Raw genomic sequence first — 16,380 nt, forward strand, 5'->3', positions numbered from 1 at the left:
AACTTTTGGAAAGTCATTTTCTTTGCTTCCTTCTTCTCATTTTTAAAGAGTCTTTATGAAGACTCTTTCAGCTCTAAGTCTTTATTAATAATTTATTAGAATTCTTTGTTAAAATTCTATAGATATAATAGTGTGCATGCCAGTGGAAGTTTCTTTCTTTCTTTAGCATAGAGATGTTTTAATTCTTTTTTAAATTTCAAATTCTTTCTTTCTTCCTCCCTCCTCCACACAGTGAAAAAAAAACCAAAATTTATTATTAATATGTATGGTCATGAAAAAAATTATTTATTAGTCATGTCACCAAAAAAAAAGCAAGAAAAAGAGAAAATATATACTTTATTCTATACTCAATCCAGGTCTCCATCTGGAGGTAGATATCATGTTCCATCATTGTCATTTGGAATTGTGATGGGTCATCATGCTGATCAAATTTACTAAAATGGAGCTAATTATTTTTATAATACTGATGATATTATGTAGATTGTTCTCCTGGTTCTGTTCACTTCACTTTGCATCAGTTCATACAAATCTTTCCAGGTTTTACTCAAATCACCCTCTTCAATATTTTTTATAGCACAATAGTATGGAAGAGTTTCTTATTCATATATTAAGAATATGATGTCCTGCCCTGTTATATTTCTATAATATAATATAATAAGAGCCCTTATTATTATTAATAATATAACATGATGTATTATAAGAGCCATTATTAATCCTAAATTACATACAATTATATTATAGATATAATACAATGTGGCAATAATACATTGAGTACTACTGTGTTCATCTTAATGAGAGTTACAGCTTGTTTTTTAACACAAGCATCAAAATGAGAAAAAGAGATCTATTTGGTCACTGGGCATTGTTGATCCCTGGGGAAAAGTGTTATATCTGTCTGCACAGGATAATCATAATTACTGCTTATTATATTCTTGGGAAACAGTTTTAAATCTTAAGACCAAATATGGAATGAGAAAAAAATTAACCTTCTGGTTCTCTTCCCCATTTCTCATTATAATTATGGATTAATTATGGATTATAGAAGACTAGCCTTTCAAGAGCTCAATACTGGCTCTAGTAATAAGCATAGTTTCTTCTGATTGAGCCAAGAATGTCCAACTCCAGAGTCACCTAAATGTTTTTAATCATATAAAGAAAGTGAGCAAATAGCTTGCTTTTCATTTTAAAGGCTAGGTATACTTTGAGTACATTCTTTGATAAACTGTAATATTTTGCTAACATTGATTCAAAAGAAGAATTGAAATAATGGAGTATGTTTCTTTGAACAGAATGCCTGGTTTAGGAGGTCTTCACATAAGCCAAGATATAGATCTGACCTCTGGATTCAACGGGAATTCATTTTATTCTGAAGGTAAAGAATTACCAGATGACTCATTAGGTCCATGCTGAGATTCCACTATTGAAAATATTTTCTTCTAATAAATAAGAATTTAAAAGTATAGGTCCAAGAACCACAAGTTAATCCACACCACTGTGCATGTGGAAATGCTATTGAACATCTGGAGAGGCAGCATAACATAATAAAAATAAAATGAAGTTAGAGTTAGAAAAATTGGATTCAAGTTCAAGTTCTGCCAGCAGTGTGATCATGAGCAAGCTTCTTAATATTTCTGAGCCTCAGTTTTTCATCTGTAAAATGGTGATGATACCTCCTAGGATTACTATGGAGATCAAACAAGGAGATGTGGAGAGCTATTTTTAAAACTGTGCTACAAATATAAGATACTCTGTTTATCATCCTTCTCTTTCCAATTGTTGGCTTCACATGCAGCCTTTATTTTATAGTTAAAGTAGAAAATTTTACTTACATGAAGATTGCATCAAACCTGTCCTTTAAATTTTGTAGATCATTTTATCAATCTGTATTCATGGGATTCTCTTGCTTAAAATTTTATTTTCAATTGGTTAAAGTAACTAATCAGAAATAATGTGATTTCCAATGTGGAACTTTGCTTCATTTAAAAAAATACAGCTAAGACACTTGGCTTCTGAAATAGTAAAAGGTCAGCCAAGATACCTCCTAAAGAACCAAGTAAAGACTCTCCAGTATCATTCTAGCAAAGATTAGAGTTATCGCCATATATGTCATGTGTCACTTTTTGCTCGTATGAGAAAGTATCCTTTTCTGTTTGCACTGATTTGTCTGCTATGGATGTTAGATACTTAGTGAGCAAGGATCGTGTGTGCATGTGTGGTTACCCTACTAACAAGCAATACATGTAGGCTGTTTTGTAAATATTTTTAGTGAAAAAGGTGATAGATTTTTATACATCTAATTTCAAATCTAAGAAGAAAGATGAGTGGAAGAGAGTTTCAAAGAAGAAATTTTCTTTTGTAAATGAGCTTTTTAGTTTAATTTAGACAGCTTCTCAGAGGCAGCATCAGTGTAGGACACAGTTTCAGGAGACCTGGATGCAAATCCTGCCTGAGGTACTTGTGTGTGACCCTGGGAATGTCAGTTCTCTAAGCCTTAGCTTCCCTTTATATCAAGTGGAAATAATCATCCTTTCTTTATCTATCTCACAGGGTAGTTGTAAGGGAAACACTTGGCAAATCATGAGATAATTTGCATAAGTGGAAACTATCATTGCCATACTATTAAAGTGGTTTGTTCCAACTAATATAGATGAGTAAAGATCCCTTACTTACCCTTCAAAGCAATGAACTATTACTACAAATAGAAAAAACATGTTCAATTGCCAAAAAGAAAAAAAAAAAGGCAGAACACTAGAGAAAGACTACTGACCCAGTTGCAGTTGCCTCCCAGCTCAAGCTGAAAACCACTAAACCATGGCTTTGGGGAGCTCTCAAATGTTTTCCAACAGATAACTTTCCTGGTGTTTTCTATAAAAGTGAAGTCTATTTGTATTTCACAGAAGAAATTGAATATGAAAACCAAAAAAGGCTGGTGGAAGAAGAGGACTTCAATGTGCTTACATTTGAGGATCTTCTCTGCTTCTCTTACCAAGTTGCCAAAGGAATGGAATTTCTTGAATTAAAGTCGGTATGTTCCTTATCAGAGATATAATTACAAAGGAAAAAGGTGATAAAAGATGATGGAGATTTGCTTTAATGCTTTTTTTTTTTTGAGCTCTAACTTCCCACTCTAAACTTCCCACTCTGTCTCTTTTCCTGTTCACCCTCAAGAAAACTGCCTTAAATCTATGTATTGTCTTGGCAGTAAAGATAGGATTTCTTAGAACAGTAATGGAGAACCTATGGCACAGGTGCCAAAGATGGCACACAGAGCACTCTCTGTGGACACTTGGCTGCCCTCCCCCACTGAGTTTATTACTAGAAAGGCAGAGGGATTCAGGTGGAGCTGCTCCCTTCTCCCTCTCCACCATGCCTGACAACATTTTTTCACATCATTCTCCCCTCTGCCCAACAGCCCAATGGGAGTACGCAGAGGGTAAGGTGGGCAGCAGAGCTGGAGGGGAGCAGAGCGCTCAGGCCACTCCCCTCCCCCTCTTCACCTGTACTGAGGACATTTCTCCCATGACCCACCCCTCTGCCCAGCAGCCCAATGGTAGCTTCCTCCCTCCACTGCGTAGGGTAAGGAGGGGAATAGCACCTCATCTCTGGCAGGGGGGCAGGCATGATACTCAATCTGGGGGGTGGAGTAGGAGCAGGGCCAAGCACTCCATCTCTAAAAGGTTTGCTATCACTGCCTTAGAAGGCCAGTGGCTGCTGGATCAGAGTTTCCAAAGCTCAAAGTTCAGCAATATGTCCAAAGCCACCTCAGGAACTCTAGAGGGCTATAACTTCACTTCTTCATTCAATAAGCATTTTTTAGGACTTTGTGGAATCAACACAGAGTACCCTGCATCCTCACCTTGACCTTCTCTGAGCATCAGCAGAGACTCTGACTTCTGCAGCTTTCCCTCTGCCCTTAATTTTGTATCTTCTCAATCTTTATCCTTGACTCCCTTTAGTAATGCCCTTCTCAGCCATCAATATATTTATTAGGTTCACAATCCAATTTAAGCCACTCTTCTCATAGCCTTTCCTTTCATTATCTTCCTTTCTCTTCTCTTTTATTCCTTCTTTTCATTCCCCCTTTTGCCACTCCCTTTCCCATCCTCTCCTTTCTCCTCCTTTTCTATTCTCCCTCCCCCTTTTCCTCTATTCTCCACCCCTCCCTTTACTTCCCCCCCCCTCATTATTTTTTTCCTCTCCTTATATTGCTTAGATAGCATTTCTAGACTTTAAATAATCTAGGCTGAAAAATGAAGATGCCCCTTAAGCTTAGCTTATTTTCCCTTCACATTGTGGAAACTTTTTTTTCATTTTTTGTTTTCCCTGCCTCCTAAACATCACCTCATAAATTCAGAATGGAGAGGGACACATCTAATCCAAACCCCTTGTTTTACAGATGAGGAAATTGAGCCCCATGGAGGTTAAGTGACTTGCCCTAGGTCACCAAGTTGTAAGTGAATAGCAAAGACAGAATTCCAATTCTGGTAGTCCCTTCAGTTCAAACTCGTTCCTGGTCTTAATCTCATTCTTCATCTTCCACTTCATCAGCACATCTAAAGGGTTGTCAGGAACATATCTCTAGAGACTGCTTGGCCCAGCCCCAAGCCTTAGTTGGAAGACATGGAAATTATTCAGGACTGATTGCTTTTGTCTATCCTTTGTTCCTATCTTTACCTGGTAAAATTCTAAGTAAGCCTTGATAAGTCTATATTATAACAAAACTTGTTCTGATACATATTTATTTGAAGTAGATCTAAGGCTTTTGTGGTGATGTAGGCATCATGAGAACTTGGGTTCAAATCCTGCATCTGACACTACCTACTTACAGGGATGTTGCTTCACTTCACTGGACCGCAATTTCTCCATATATAAAATGAGGGTAGTAAAGCCTTTCATTTTAAGGAGATGCCCAAGAAGTGGCAATGCCAGAGGCAGCAAAGGATAGAGTGGAGCAAGGATCAGAAATATGAAGGTGCCAGGAAAGATTGCTTCCAAAGTTCTTTTTATGGCTAGATATATAATCCTGTGATCCTAATGGACTAAGTCTTGAATTGGCATCAGGAAAAGCTAGTACAAATAAAATCATACCTCTAACTCTTAATAATGGTATAACCATAAACAAATCACTTAATCTTTCTTAGCCTCAGTTTCCTCACCTGTAAAATGAAGATAGTTATACCTGTAGTACTTACTTCACAGGGTAGTTGTGAGTTATGAGGTTCAAATGAATAAAACTGTTTTGCAGCCTTTAAAGCATTACATCAAAATTAAGTGTTCTTGTTGCTTCTTAGACACCTTTGTCTGTCTGCTCTCATGGTCTATTTTGACCCAACTTTTGCCTGATCTGTTTTCCTATTCTCATTTTTTACCAGATCACTTTGATTATGCTTTCTCTTTAGTGTGCTGATATCCCAACCTATTCCCCTTAAGGATATGACTCAGAGCTCAGGTTCAGTTTTCTCCCAATATATATCTGAGTGTCTCCAGGCACTTTCACATTATTTCTTCTTTCTCCACTCTATCCTTTGCTGCTCTGGTATTGCCACTTCTTGGGCTTCTCCTTAGAATGAAAGATCAATAGGTAAATCTTCTAAGGCTCCATCATTTGCCAATTGCTCCTTTTGGCCATGTGACCAATCTAAGAACAGTGGCACTATTTCCTTTCTTTGCATGGCTCAATAAGACCTTTATGGAAGACCCATGTCCACCATAAGCAGGTGGAGAAATGAACCACATATATTATTTCTTCTCCTCGTCTGTTATACTTTATGCTTTATGTTATAAAATAACAATCATATGCAAAATTGGAAAATTAATGAGTTCTGCAATGTTTCCTTCTTGAACCTGAAAGAGAAGAAAGCTTATTTTCATAGTGAATAATCTTTATTCTTTCTAGTGTGTTCACAGAGACCTTGCAGCCAGGAATGTCCTTGTAACTCATGGGAAAGTGGTGAAGATATGTGACTTTGGATTGGCCAGAGACATAATGAATGACTCCAACTACGTTGTCAGGGGCAATGTGAGGCTGATGTTTTATATACGTTTTCATTTTTATGTCATTGTTCAATTTCATTCAATTAAGCATTCATTAGGTATTTGCTAAGTGCAAGATTTGGACAAGATAGAGAAAAAAATGACAGTTCTTGTCTTCAGGAATCTTATCACCTAGTAAATGAATATATTTTATCATATCCACTTTATGTTGATATAGAGTAACCTCACTGCTTAGAAATTAGCCCCCCCCTCCACCTGTAGTAATGTCTAAGCATATACCTAATAACAGCTTTGGTTTCTATGTCAAGAAATCTTTTGAGCTTCAAAGAATCATTCTAAAATCACACAAACAAAAAACACCAAAACAGTCCCTATCTCACTGGCCAGACAGAAATAAGCTTATTTTTACTGAATCATAATATAAAATTATACTTTTTGAAGTCTCTATTCTAACATTTCAGTGTCATTTCTTCAAAAAATTACATTTATTTGGTATATACTCCAATTCCTTTAGTTACAAAACAAGGAGACACCCGGCTACTTTACAAGTAGTGGAAATAAATATTGATAAGTGAATGGAAGAGGTACTTACAAAGTGCTTACTGTGTGCCAGATACCATGCTAAAGACTATCATCAAGTTCCTTTTTCTATTTTTCACAAAAATGTAATGAACCATGAAGTTGTTCTAATTTTTCTGATTGAAATGAGACTAAAATATTTCCAGAATCATGACCATCCAAATTCATATGCAACTATTGATAAGTCTTGTTGATTCTACCTCAGTCTTATTTTTTTGTATCTATCTCCTTCTCTCCCCTCATATGACCTCTACCCTAATTTGCTATAACAATAGTCTTCTAATTGGTCACCCTGAGTCTTCTCTCTCCTTTATCAAATCTTTCCTCCAAATTGAAGTCAAAATAATCTTTGAAAAGGCAGACCTGACAATGTCATTCCTCTACACAAAAATCTTCTGTGTCTCCCTGTTGCCCCAAGAATAATTGTGCAAACTCCTCCGTTTGTAGCCTTTAGTTATCTGGCTCCACTCTACTTTTCCATTCTCAAGTCCTACCACTCACTTTTAGTCATTTTCCATTCCAATAAACTAGACTATTGACTTTTCCTTGATATGCAGCTGGGTGCCTCAGTAGGGAGAGCACTGAACCTAGAGTCAGGAAAATCTGAGTTCAAATGTGACCTCAGATAGTTACGAATGTGACTCTGAACAAGTCATTTAACCTCTGTTTGCCTTAATCCACTGAGAAGGAAATGATCAACTACTCTAGTATCTTTGTCAAGAAAACCCCATGGAATGCTATCCACATCTAGGGAAGAACTGTGGGAGTAGAAATCCAGAAGAAAATATATGATTTATCACTTGTTTATATGGCTATATGATTTGGGTTTTGGTTTTAAAAGATTACTCTATTACAAAAATGAATAATACGGAAATGGGTTTTGAGTGATAATATATGTATAACCCAGTGGAATTGTTTGTCAACTCTGGGAGAGGGGAGAGAAGAGAGGAGGAAGGCAACAAGAATTATGTAACCATGGAAAAAATGGCGGGGGGGGGGGACCCAAACAACAACAACAACAACAAAAACCACCAGAAAACCCCATGGACCATATTGGTGAGTCATGGTCCATGTAAGAGTCAGACAGGATTCAACAACAAAACTCTTCCTTGAATTCAACACTTGCCTTTCTTTGTATTGCCCATTCTCAGAGTCTGATTTTAGACTTGATCTGTTCAGTCTTCTCCAAGCACCTAGTTCTTAGAACTTTCTCTCCCTAAATTACTTTGCACTGCTTATCTGTGTACCTATCCTTTGGCTCCTAGAAGGCAAGGATTACTTCACTTTTGTCTTTATAACTCCTATGCAGAATAAATGTATTAGAGCACGGTAGGCACAGAATAAATGTATTAGATGCTTCTTAAATCAAATAGGATCTCTGTAACATAAAGACAACTGTAATGAATGTTACATGCTATGTGGCTGCCATTCCTGAATCTTTTCACCTAGGGAGCAGAGAACTCATTGTATGAGAACTCCATTCCTGCTAAAGTTGTCAATCAGTTCTACTAGTTACAAGAATGATTCTTCTTCTCACTTGTCTCAGTCATCTTAACTGGTCCTGAGAAGCTCAGTATATATTAACTATAAAGTCAATAATACAATTACATTGATTAACCAAAGACAATTCAGAAATGCCAGCCTCATTAACTGAAAAATTGTCACTGACATGAAGAAATGTTTGCCCACAATGTGCAAATCGCTTTTCTGGGTTTAATCAAGTGATTAGAATTACCTAATCAGAAAATCAATTTACAGATCACTCAAAATGAAATTAATTCCCAAAGTTTTGAACACATGTGGTAAGTCATTCAGACCATATAAAGAGCAGTTACTCCAAAGGAAGGCATATTTCTTTGCTTCTTCTGTCTGAAAGGAAAGATTTTTTTTTAAATTGTCTTATTTAGGATCTATGATCTTGTGGCTTCCTCCTTAACAGACATCTTCATCATCTGGTTACTATACTTGACTCACAGTCTGGCTTAAAAGTCCTTTTCATAAGATTTGAAGCAAATAAAGCCACAGAAGCCAACATGCTGTCAGTTCTGCAAATTATGACATGGGCTAACCCCACCACAGTCTTGTGTATGGAAGCATTTACAGGATGATCAGTTTTCCCAGAAGTTCAGTGGCAAACTCTTCCATATATTCATTAATACTTACTTGCCCTTGATTAATTGATTGGCTGCTGTGAGATTAGCTGAAATTATCTCCTTCTGAGTCAACCAGATTTTATGCACATTTGTGCTTCTAGATTTATTTGAAAATAAATGTGTTTTTCAAAGGTACTGATTGTGGATTTTTCAGTATTTTAACCCTAAATTCCAGATTGCATTTTTTTGGACTTTTCTTTTTTCCCAATTGCCTGTAAAAACAATCGTTAACATTTATTTTTAAAATTTTTGAGTTCTAAATGTATTTTATTACCCCCCCAGCTCCTTAAGAAGACAAGCAGTTCAATATAGATTATACCTATGCAGTCATACAAACAACAATTCCATATTAGCCATGCTGTAAAAGAAAACAAAGAGCAAAAGATAAAATAAATTAAAAAATAAAATTCAAGAAAAATAAAGTAAAATAAGTATGCTTTAATTCAGGCCAATTCAAACTCCATTGGTTCTTTCTCTGGAGGTAGATAGTATTTTTCATAAGTACTTCAGAATTGTGAATTGTCTTGTATCATTTTCCTGAAAATAGCTAAATCACTCAGTCTGATCATTGTACAGTACTGCTTGAACTGTGTACAATGTTCTCCTGGTTCTGCTCACTTTAACTTTCTTCAGTTCATTTAAATCTTCCCAGGTTTTTCTGAAATCATTCTGCTCTTTATTTCTTATGGCACAATAACATTCCATCTTAATCATATATACCATAGGTTGCTCAGCCATTCTCCAATTGCTGGACATTCCCTCAATTTCCAATTCTTTGCCACCAAAAAAGAGCTGATGCATGCATTTTTATAAAGTGGCATTACCAAAATGACTGTGAATTTATTAAAATAATCTTGATAAATAGGAAAAAATTAAATCAGTAGAAAATGGAAATCACCTTTTGATCTCCTTTTTGGTCTTATACAGGCTCGGTTACCTGTGAAGTGGATGTCTCCTGAAAGCCTATTTGAAGGCATATATACAATTAAGAGTGATGTCTGGTCCTTTGGAATATTGCTCTGGGAAATATTTTCTCTTGGTATGTTTTAATCAATGCAAAAAATGTGCTGTGCAAAGTGCTATTCAAAGACTAAAACAAAAATGGTTTTTGAGAGGTAGCGTGGGAAAAAATTATGCATGTTCCAGAGTTCAAATCTTGACTCTGCCACTTAGCACCTTGGGCATGACCTCTTCACTTAGGAAGCCCCTCTTCACTTAGCCTCAGTTTCCTCTTCTATCAAATGAGGACATTGACTGTAAGTGACAATATCAGTGGTATGAAATAGAAAAAAACCACTGTAAATTATAATTTGACTTAGAAAACCACAAATGAACATTATCTATGTTGTATTGTAAACATTTCTCAATTATGTTTTAACCTGGTTGGGTCCCAAGCAGTAGATCTGACACCTTTATGGTGATTTCTAAGGTCTCTGGCTCTGGGTTCAAATCTCACATCTGATGTTTCCTATCTGTGTAACTTTAGGCAAGTCACTTAACCTAGCAGTAAAGTCAAGGGGTTGGTCCAAATGTCCTTTGAAGTACCTTCTTGCTCTAGATCTGTGATCCCTCTCTGGAAGGAGGCTCATCTTCCTGTATTCCTGCTCAAGATTTATCATCTCTTCCCACCATCTGGCTCACCCCCACCTCTACCCCCCTGGCAGGAAACCTATTTCCATAGAAGAGTTTGAAAGCAGGGTTTTCTTAGTGGTAATTTTACTCCACTTAGATATTGATTTTATTTCCCTAATGTTTTTTTCAGGTGTGAATCCTTACCCTGGCATTCCAGTAGACAACAATTTCTACAAACTCATACAAAGTGGTTTTAAAATGGATCAGCCATTTTATGCTACAGAAGAAATGTAAGTGGAAACTTCAGTTGACATTTATGGCACATAGGATCTCATTTCTAACAAATATTAGTTTCTCCCCAGAGTCCCAGGGAAAAGAAAATGCTGAGAAAGTACAACAGACAAAAAATGATTTCTCATGAAAAAGAAAAATCTGCCTTTATATTTGAGTGCCTTAGAAAATGATTTCAGCATAATATGTAATTTTTATTTTGCTATGAGGCTCTAGTATAGAGGAGAGAAAACTGGCTCTAGATTTAGAGGACCTGTGTTCAAATTCCACTATTGATGCTTAGTACCTGTGTAAACTGGACACCATTTAATTTCTCTGGGCTTGTTTATTCATCTATTAAATTAGAGGGTTGGGTTAAAGAGCTTCTTAGGCCCCCTCCCTTTTCTAAATCTATGATCCCTCTCTTGTGGGAGGACCATCTCTCTCTCTGTCTCTTTTACCCTCACCCTGAAGGACCCAATTGATTTGATGTTCCAGGACAACTTCATCAAACTCTCACTATTCAATCAACAATCACCACCAATCAATATTCAAGATCTTTTGCACTGGGGCATTTTTCTTTCCTTTAAATATAACTTTGTCCTTTCCCTAAATTTATTTTTTGTCTTCGTGATTAAATTCAAAGTATTCATAATAGAATTTAGCCTGCAATTAGCTCTCCTTATGGCCAAAATGACACTTCTTCAAATGGAAATTTATGGATTTGACTTCATATGTTTACTCATATTTACTTTACTAGTTTATTCATCTCAATCCTTCTCCTTGTTCCATTGCTCCTGCAGCTACTTTATAATGCAATCCTGCTGGTCTTTTGACTCCAGGAAAAGACCATCTTTCCCACATCTGATTTCTTTTCTGGGGTGTCAACTGGCAAATGCAGAAGTTGCGGTATGTAGTACAAAGGGAATTCTGTCAAGCTCAAGAGTTTTGTTCTTTTTTGGTTGAGGTGGGAAGGGAAGGAAATTTGTGCTCAACCAGGGGCATCTCTGAACAAAAGTTATCAATTCTTTTCATTTCCAGAATTTTAAAATGTGTTTGTTTCAATATTTCTGAGGCTACAAGATACCTAGTCATGGATACTTTTATGAAAACAGTAGTTTTCCCTGAAGACTTAAATTATTTTACCAGTTAATAGTAGGAAATATAAAAAATATTGAGTTATCTCTATCCCTAATGTTCATATGCACTATTTGTGCTCACCTGTGGTGTACAGCCTTCCAAACCAGTATAGGTCCAATCAGCCACAGTTGGACACTCTGTACATTGACCCCAACATAGTGACACCTTTTTGGTTCTCTTCAGGTATGAAAGACAACAACCAATTAGCCAACCAAGAGGGGGTCATAGACATGTCAAACTAATTAAAATTCATTTCCTGTTGGCTGGAAAATCAGCTACTTTTTAGCTGGGGTTTTTTTCCCCTCCTAGATCAGGGGCTGGCAACGTATGGCTCTTTCTGCAGGAGCCATAAAGTCAATTTTTTTTTTCAGGCACTGTTACAGGAGCGGCACTGTGAGCACAGTACGGCTCTCACGAAATTACATTTTTAAAAATGTGGCGTTTATGGCTCTCACGGCCAAAAAGGTTGCCGACCCCTGCTCTATACTGATAGAGAGGCATCATGGTGTAATACAGAGTTTACCTTGGAGCCAGAAAGACCTGAGTCTGTTTCATGCTCATGATACTGGTTGTATGATCCTTGGCAATTCACTTAACCTCAGTCATCTCTCTATAAATATAAATTGAAGAGAAGTTGCCAATCTAAATTTGAAGGAGTTTTCTCAGCCAGGAGTTCCCTGTACAGTGAAACCGCAGGTTCAAATAGAGATAGATCCCCTGTGCCTATCCCTTTATTGTAACAAACTAAGCCATTATGTCAAAAGTTAGATATTTAAGATTTGGCACTATCCAGGCTCTTCCCTATCACATGGGGATAGAAGAGGATCTTCCTTCCTACAATGTTTCAGTTGCCCCTTCAGATAAGACCCTGTTTAGCAGCCTTTGCACATTGTAGATCAAGTTTAACTTCGATTTTTACCTTCTTTTCACCAAGTTATAGTTGAAGAAGAGCCCTTTCTCCTTGTGTTTGCACACTTTGTCACATTTTGAAACTCAGGATCATTGCCAGTGGTTTGAATTAGAAAAACTGAAGAATTGGAGCATTTTTTTTTAAGTATAAAAACCACTTGGTCTCTTTCTTGATTTTACTTGCTTTAGCATGAAATTGTTAAAGAACTAGTAATCCAAGAGGGTCACCGACAAATGATTTGAGAAGAGGAACACTGAATCTAACCCACATAGAGAATATTAAGTACTAGAGCCTGTGTATAACTGTACCAGTAAGACTATAGCTGAGAATAACTGGGCACATTTCATCTCCATCTCCATTCTTTTGTTCCATGCTCTCCTTTCTTGCCTGGCACATAAAGAGGTGCTTAACAAATGCTTCTTCCCTCCCTTTTTCTCATCTCCATGCCTTGTAATTCAATTCCCCACTCCAGTGCCACTTCCTCCCAGGCTTTCTCCGAACTTTTCCTCCTCCTCCTAGTTTTTAGTGCTCTCTCTTTGATTCTGAATTACTCTGTGAATGTTTTGTATTTTGCTCTCTGTGTATACATTGCATCTCCTCCCACCTGTTCCTTACCCCTTCGGTAGAATGTAAATTCCATGAAATAAGACACTGTCTTATTTTTATCTTTGTATGCCTAATACCTAGCACAGTGCCTGGCTTGTAGAGCTTTATTAAATTGAACATTAGGGCAATTTAAATTTCAGGTTTTTTTTTTAAATTTTAAACCCTCAACTTCTGTGTATTGACTTATAGGTGGAAGATTGGTAAAGGTAGGCAATGGGGGTCAAGTGACTTGCCCAGGGTCACACAGCTGGGAAGTGTCTGAGGCTGGATTTGAACCTAGGACCTCCTGTCTCTAGGCCTGGCTCTCAATCCACTGAGCTACCCAGCTGCCCCCTAAATTTCAGTTTTAAAGAAGGAAGAATAGAGATTCTGGGATTTTCCCAAGACAACCTGGAAAAGTAGAACAGGAATAATTTTGAGTCCCCTAGAAATTTTTCAGAAAAGTCCTTTCTCTCTCATCCCTTTACTCCCATTAATTATGAAATGAACAAATCACCAATGGAAAGGAGCCACCTCAATTTGTTGCCACCCCCCCCATACTGCTAAGTTTTATTGTTAAATAAACCTATCAGTATCACAAAGTTTGGAATAAAGAATTTAACCCTCACCCAGTTTCTTCATACATAGCATGAGGGCTAAAATTACTTGCCATGTAATATAATATACTATGTGGGGCATAATGGATAGAGGGTCAGCTTTGGAATCAGGAGCTGATTTCAAGTTCTGCCTCTAACATATACTAACTTTGTGTCATGGGAGCAAATCACTTGACCTTTCAACATCCCATCCAGCTCTCAAAGACTATAATTACAAATGCCAGCCTGCCTTGGTAAAGGGAGGAGGAAGTTTCCACACCCTGGAGTTCCCCATTATAGCAAATGAAGTCACAGGTCTGAACAAAACAGAAGTGACCAATGTGCTTTGAGTCCTTCGTATGGAAAGCAAGCAATGTGGAATTTTATATGTAAAAAAATTGCCTTGTGTCAGTAAATGACTGTACAAACACTTTCATTCCAAGTCATAACATTCTTCTTCTTTCTCATATTTAGATGTATCAAAATATTGGAGATGGAATTTCTAAACCTTTGTCCAGTTACCAAAACAGGTCATCTTGCAGCAGTCTTGTCAGTCCAGGCCAACCCCCTCCTCAGACTCAGGATAAAGACTCCTAGAAAATCAACTAAGTCTTCTTGCCTTCGCTCTCAAATGTTTATGCTGTCTGTATTTGCCAAAAGGAGGCTGGTGTAATCACTAAAGCAAAATGAATTATCAGCTGCTGCCATGTTGGGATGTTCTCTAGAAGATCAGACGGGGTTTGCATTTATTTTAAAGGAAACTTGTTTTTTAAAAAAAGACAAAAAGAAAAAAAAGAGAATCAAGGAAAACTGAACAGTTATTACTTAGTTTGTAAAAGTACTTTCAACCAAAGGCCTTCCCATGATGCCTATGTGGAAATTACATACTTGAATTATCTTGTGTTTTTGTAAATAATTAAAAACATTTTATTAAATGCCTAATATGATTTTTAAGCCAACTTTGAAAATAACATGTGCCTTTTTTAGTCATTCTTTGTGTAGATTTTGAGACAGAAATAAACTTTCTACTTTAAAAATGTTTGTTACTGAATTTTTTCAAGGTTTAGAGTGTTTTCATTTTAATTTCAGTATTTCTATTGACTTAAATCCACTTAGCTCCCTTCCAAACTGTTTTCCCATCAAAGCTCTACAAGGCCGAGTGATACATTTCCCCCCAAATACAAAATACACACACACACACACACACACACACACACACACACACACATTCATTCTTTATTCTTTTTTTCTGCTCTTTTTTCTTAAATAAATTCTGTCACTTTTTTTCTTCCTAATTTTCTTCTTAACTTAACTCTCAGTCTCATCACCTTTCCTTTAGAAACAACACAAACTCTCTACTTTGGCCAAATTAGTCTACTCATTGTTCTCTAGTTACACCAAGAACAAAATCAGCCTCATCACAATGGCCCTTCTACTCACCGCCACTTGTAGAAGGCTCATCTTTACTTCAAGGCCCAACTGGAGTTCCTCTTCTGTCAGACCCTCCTTTGACATCCTCTAGGACTTTGCACCTGAATGGCTCATTTGGCACTCAGCTTAAACTTCCCTCATTTATCCTTTTCTGCATTATGTCTTGCCTCCTCGACTGGACTTCGAGGATCTTGCACCAACAGAGCAATGGTAAAGGTGCTTTGTTGTCCTGGTCAGCAGAGTTCTCAGGTCTGCCCCCAATCCTTGTTTGGATTGTTCCCCCAATTTTTCTCCTCTAGCATGACTTTCTTTCCAGTGACTCTCTTAGTTTCTCCTCTTTAGAGAAGTGGTTTTCCTTTCAAACCAGCCCTGCAAACAAGCAATAGGTAAGAAAAGGGTAGAGACTCCAATACCAGCCCATTGAGTTGCCAACTCCTTCTCCAATCAGGTGACTTGTCTCAGTGCCTCAAGAACTGAACAATATGTCCCCTCTTCCTTGGGAATCAATTCTCTTTTCTTTAGTGCCAAGAACCCACAGACAAGGCAAAACAGCAAAATACTTTCTACTCTTTCTTCTCTCTTTCTCTCTCTTGTCTCTGTCTATTTCTCTTTCTCTGGCTCTGATTCTCTCTCTCTCTCCCTCCCTCCCTACTCTATATATCTCTGCCTTCCTATCCCTCCCTCTGTTTTTGTTTCCTCCTCTCTTTCTCTCTGCCTCTGTCTTTCTAGTTCTCTCTCTGTGTCTCTGTCTCTCCACCTCCCTCTCCCTTAAAGTAGTGACATACTTTAAGGTCCTTTTCATTGCATTTGAATAAATTTTTTAGCAATGCAATAATTAACTACATTTTCTTATGAAAACAAAGTCAACTGGAAGATAAAGAAAACAAAAATAAATATGGGGAAACAGGCCCTGGTCTTCTCATGAGAAAGGGAAGAAGGAAAAACTGGAGGAATAATTGTCTTGTAGGTCAGCAATGAGAGTGTGTGGTGGGAGGTGAAAGAGCAGGGGAGATGTTAATGAAACAAGTCTATCTCATCATACCTCTTATACAATCTCCTTCCATAACTAGGAGCCTGGAGCCCAGTATTGAGCAACTGAGCATCTCACAGCTGTAGTTGCTTCTCTCTCTCTCTCTCTCTCCCCCCCCCC

The 16,380-nt window shown here is 37.3% G+C and overlaps 1 protein-coding gene across 1 annotated transcript in view; it reads left to right on the forward strand.

Annotated features, from left to right (window-relative positions):
* FLT3 (fms related receptor tyrosine kinase 3) overlaps positions 1-14,765 on the forward strand; it is an 89,481-nt gene extending 74,716 nt beyond the window's left edge. Inside the window, exons 19-25 of the mRNA XM_044668967.1 lie at positions 1,290-1,372; positions 2,898-3,025; positions 5,897-6,019; positions 9,654-9,765; positions 10,489-10,588; positions 11,372-11,477; positions 14,274-14,765. Coding sequence (XP_044524902.1) covers positions 1,290-1,372; positions 2,898-3,025; positions 5,897-6,019; positions 9,654-9,765; positions 10,489-10,588; positions 11,372-11,477; positions 14,274-14,396 — 775 coding nt within the window. The 3' untranslated portion in view covers positions 14,397-14,765. The remainder of the gene's footprint in view (positions 1-1,289; positions 1,373-2,897; positions 3,026-5,896; positions 6,020-9,653; positions 9,766-10,488; positions 10,589-11,371; positions 11,478-14,273) is intronic.
* Positions 14,766-16,380: the final 1,615 nt, after the last annotated feature.

Source organism: Gracilinanus agilis, chromosome 3 (assembly GCF_016433145.1).
Source record: "Gracilinanus agilis isolate LMUSP501 chromosome 3, AgileGrace, whole genome shotgun sequence".
NCBI classification, from domain to species: Eukaryota; Metazoa; Chordata; class Mammalia; order Didelphimorphia; family Didelphidae; genus Gracilinanus; species Gracilinanus agilis.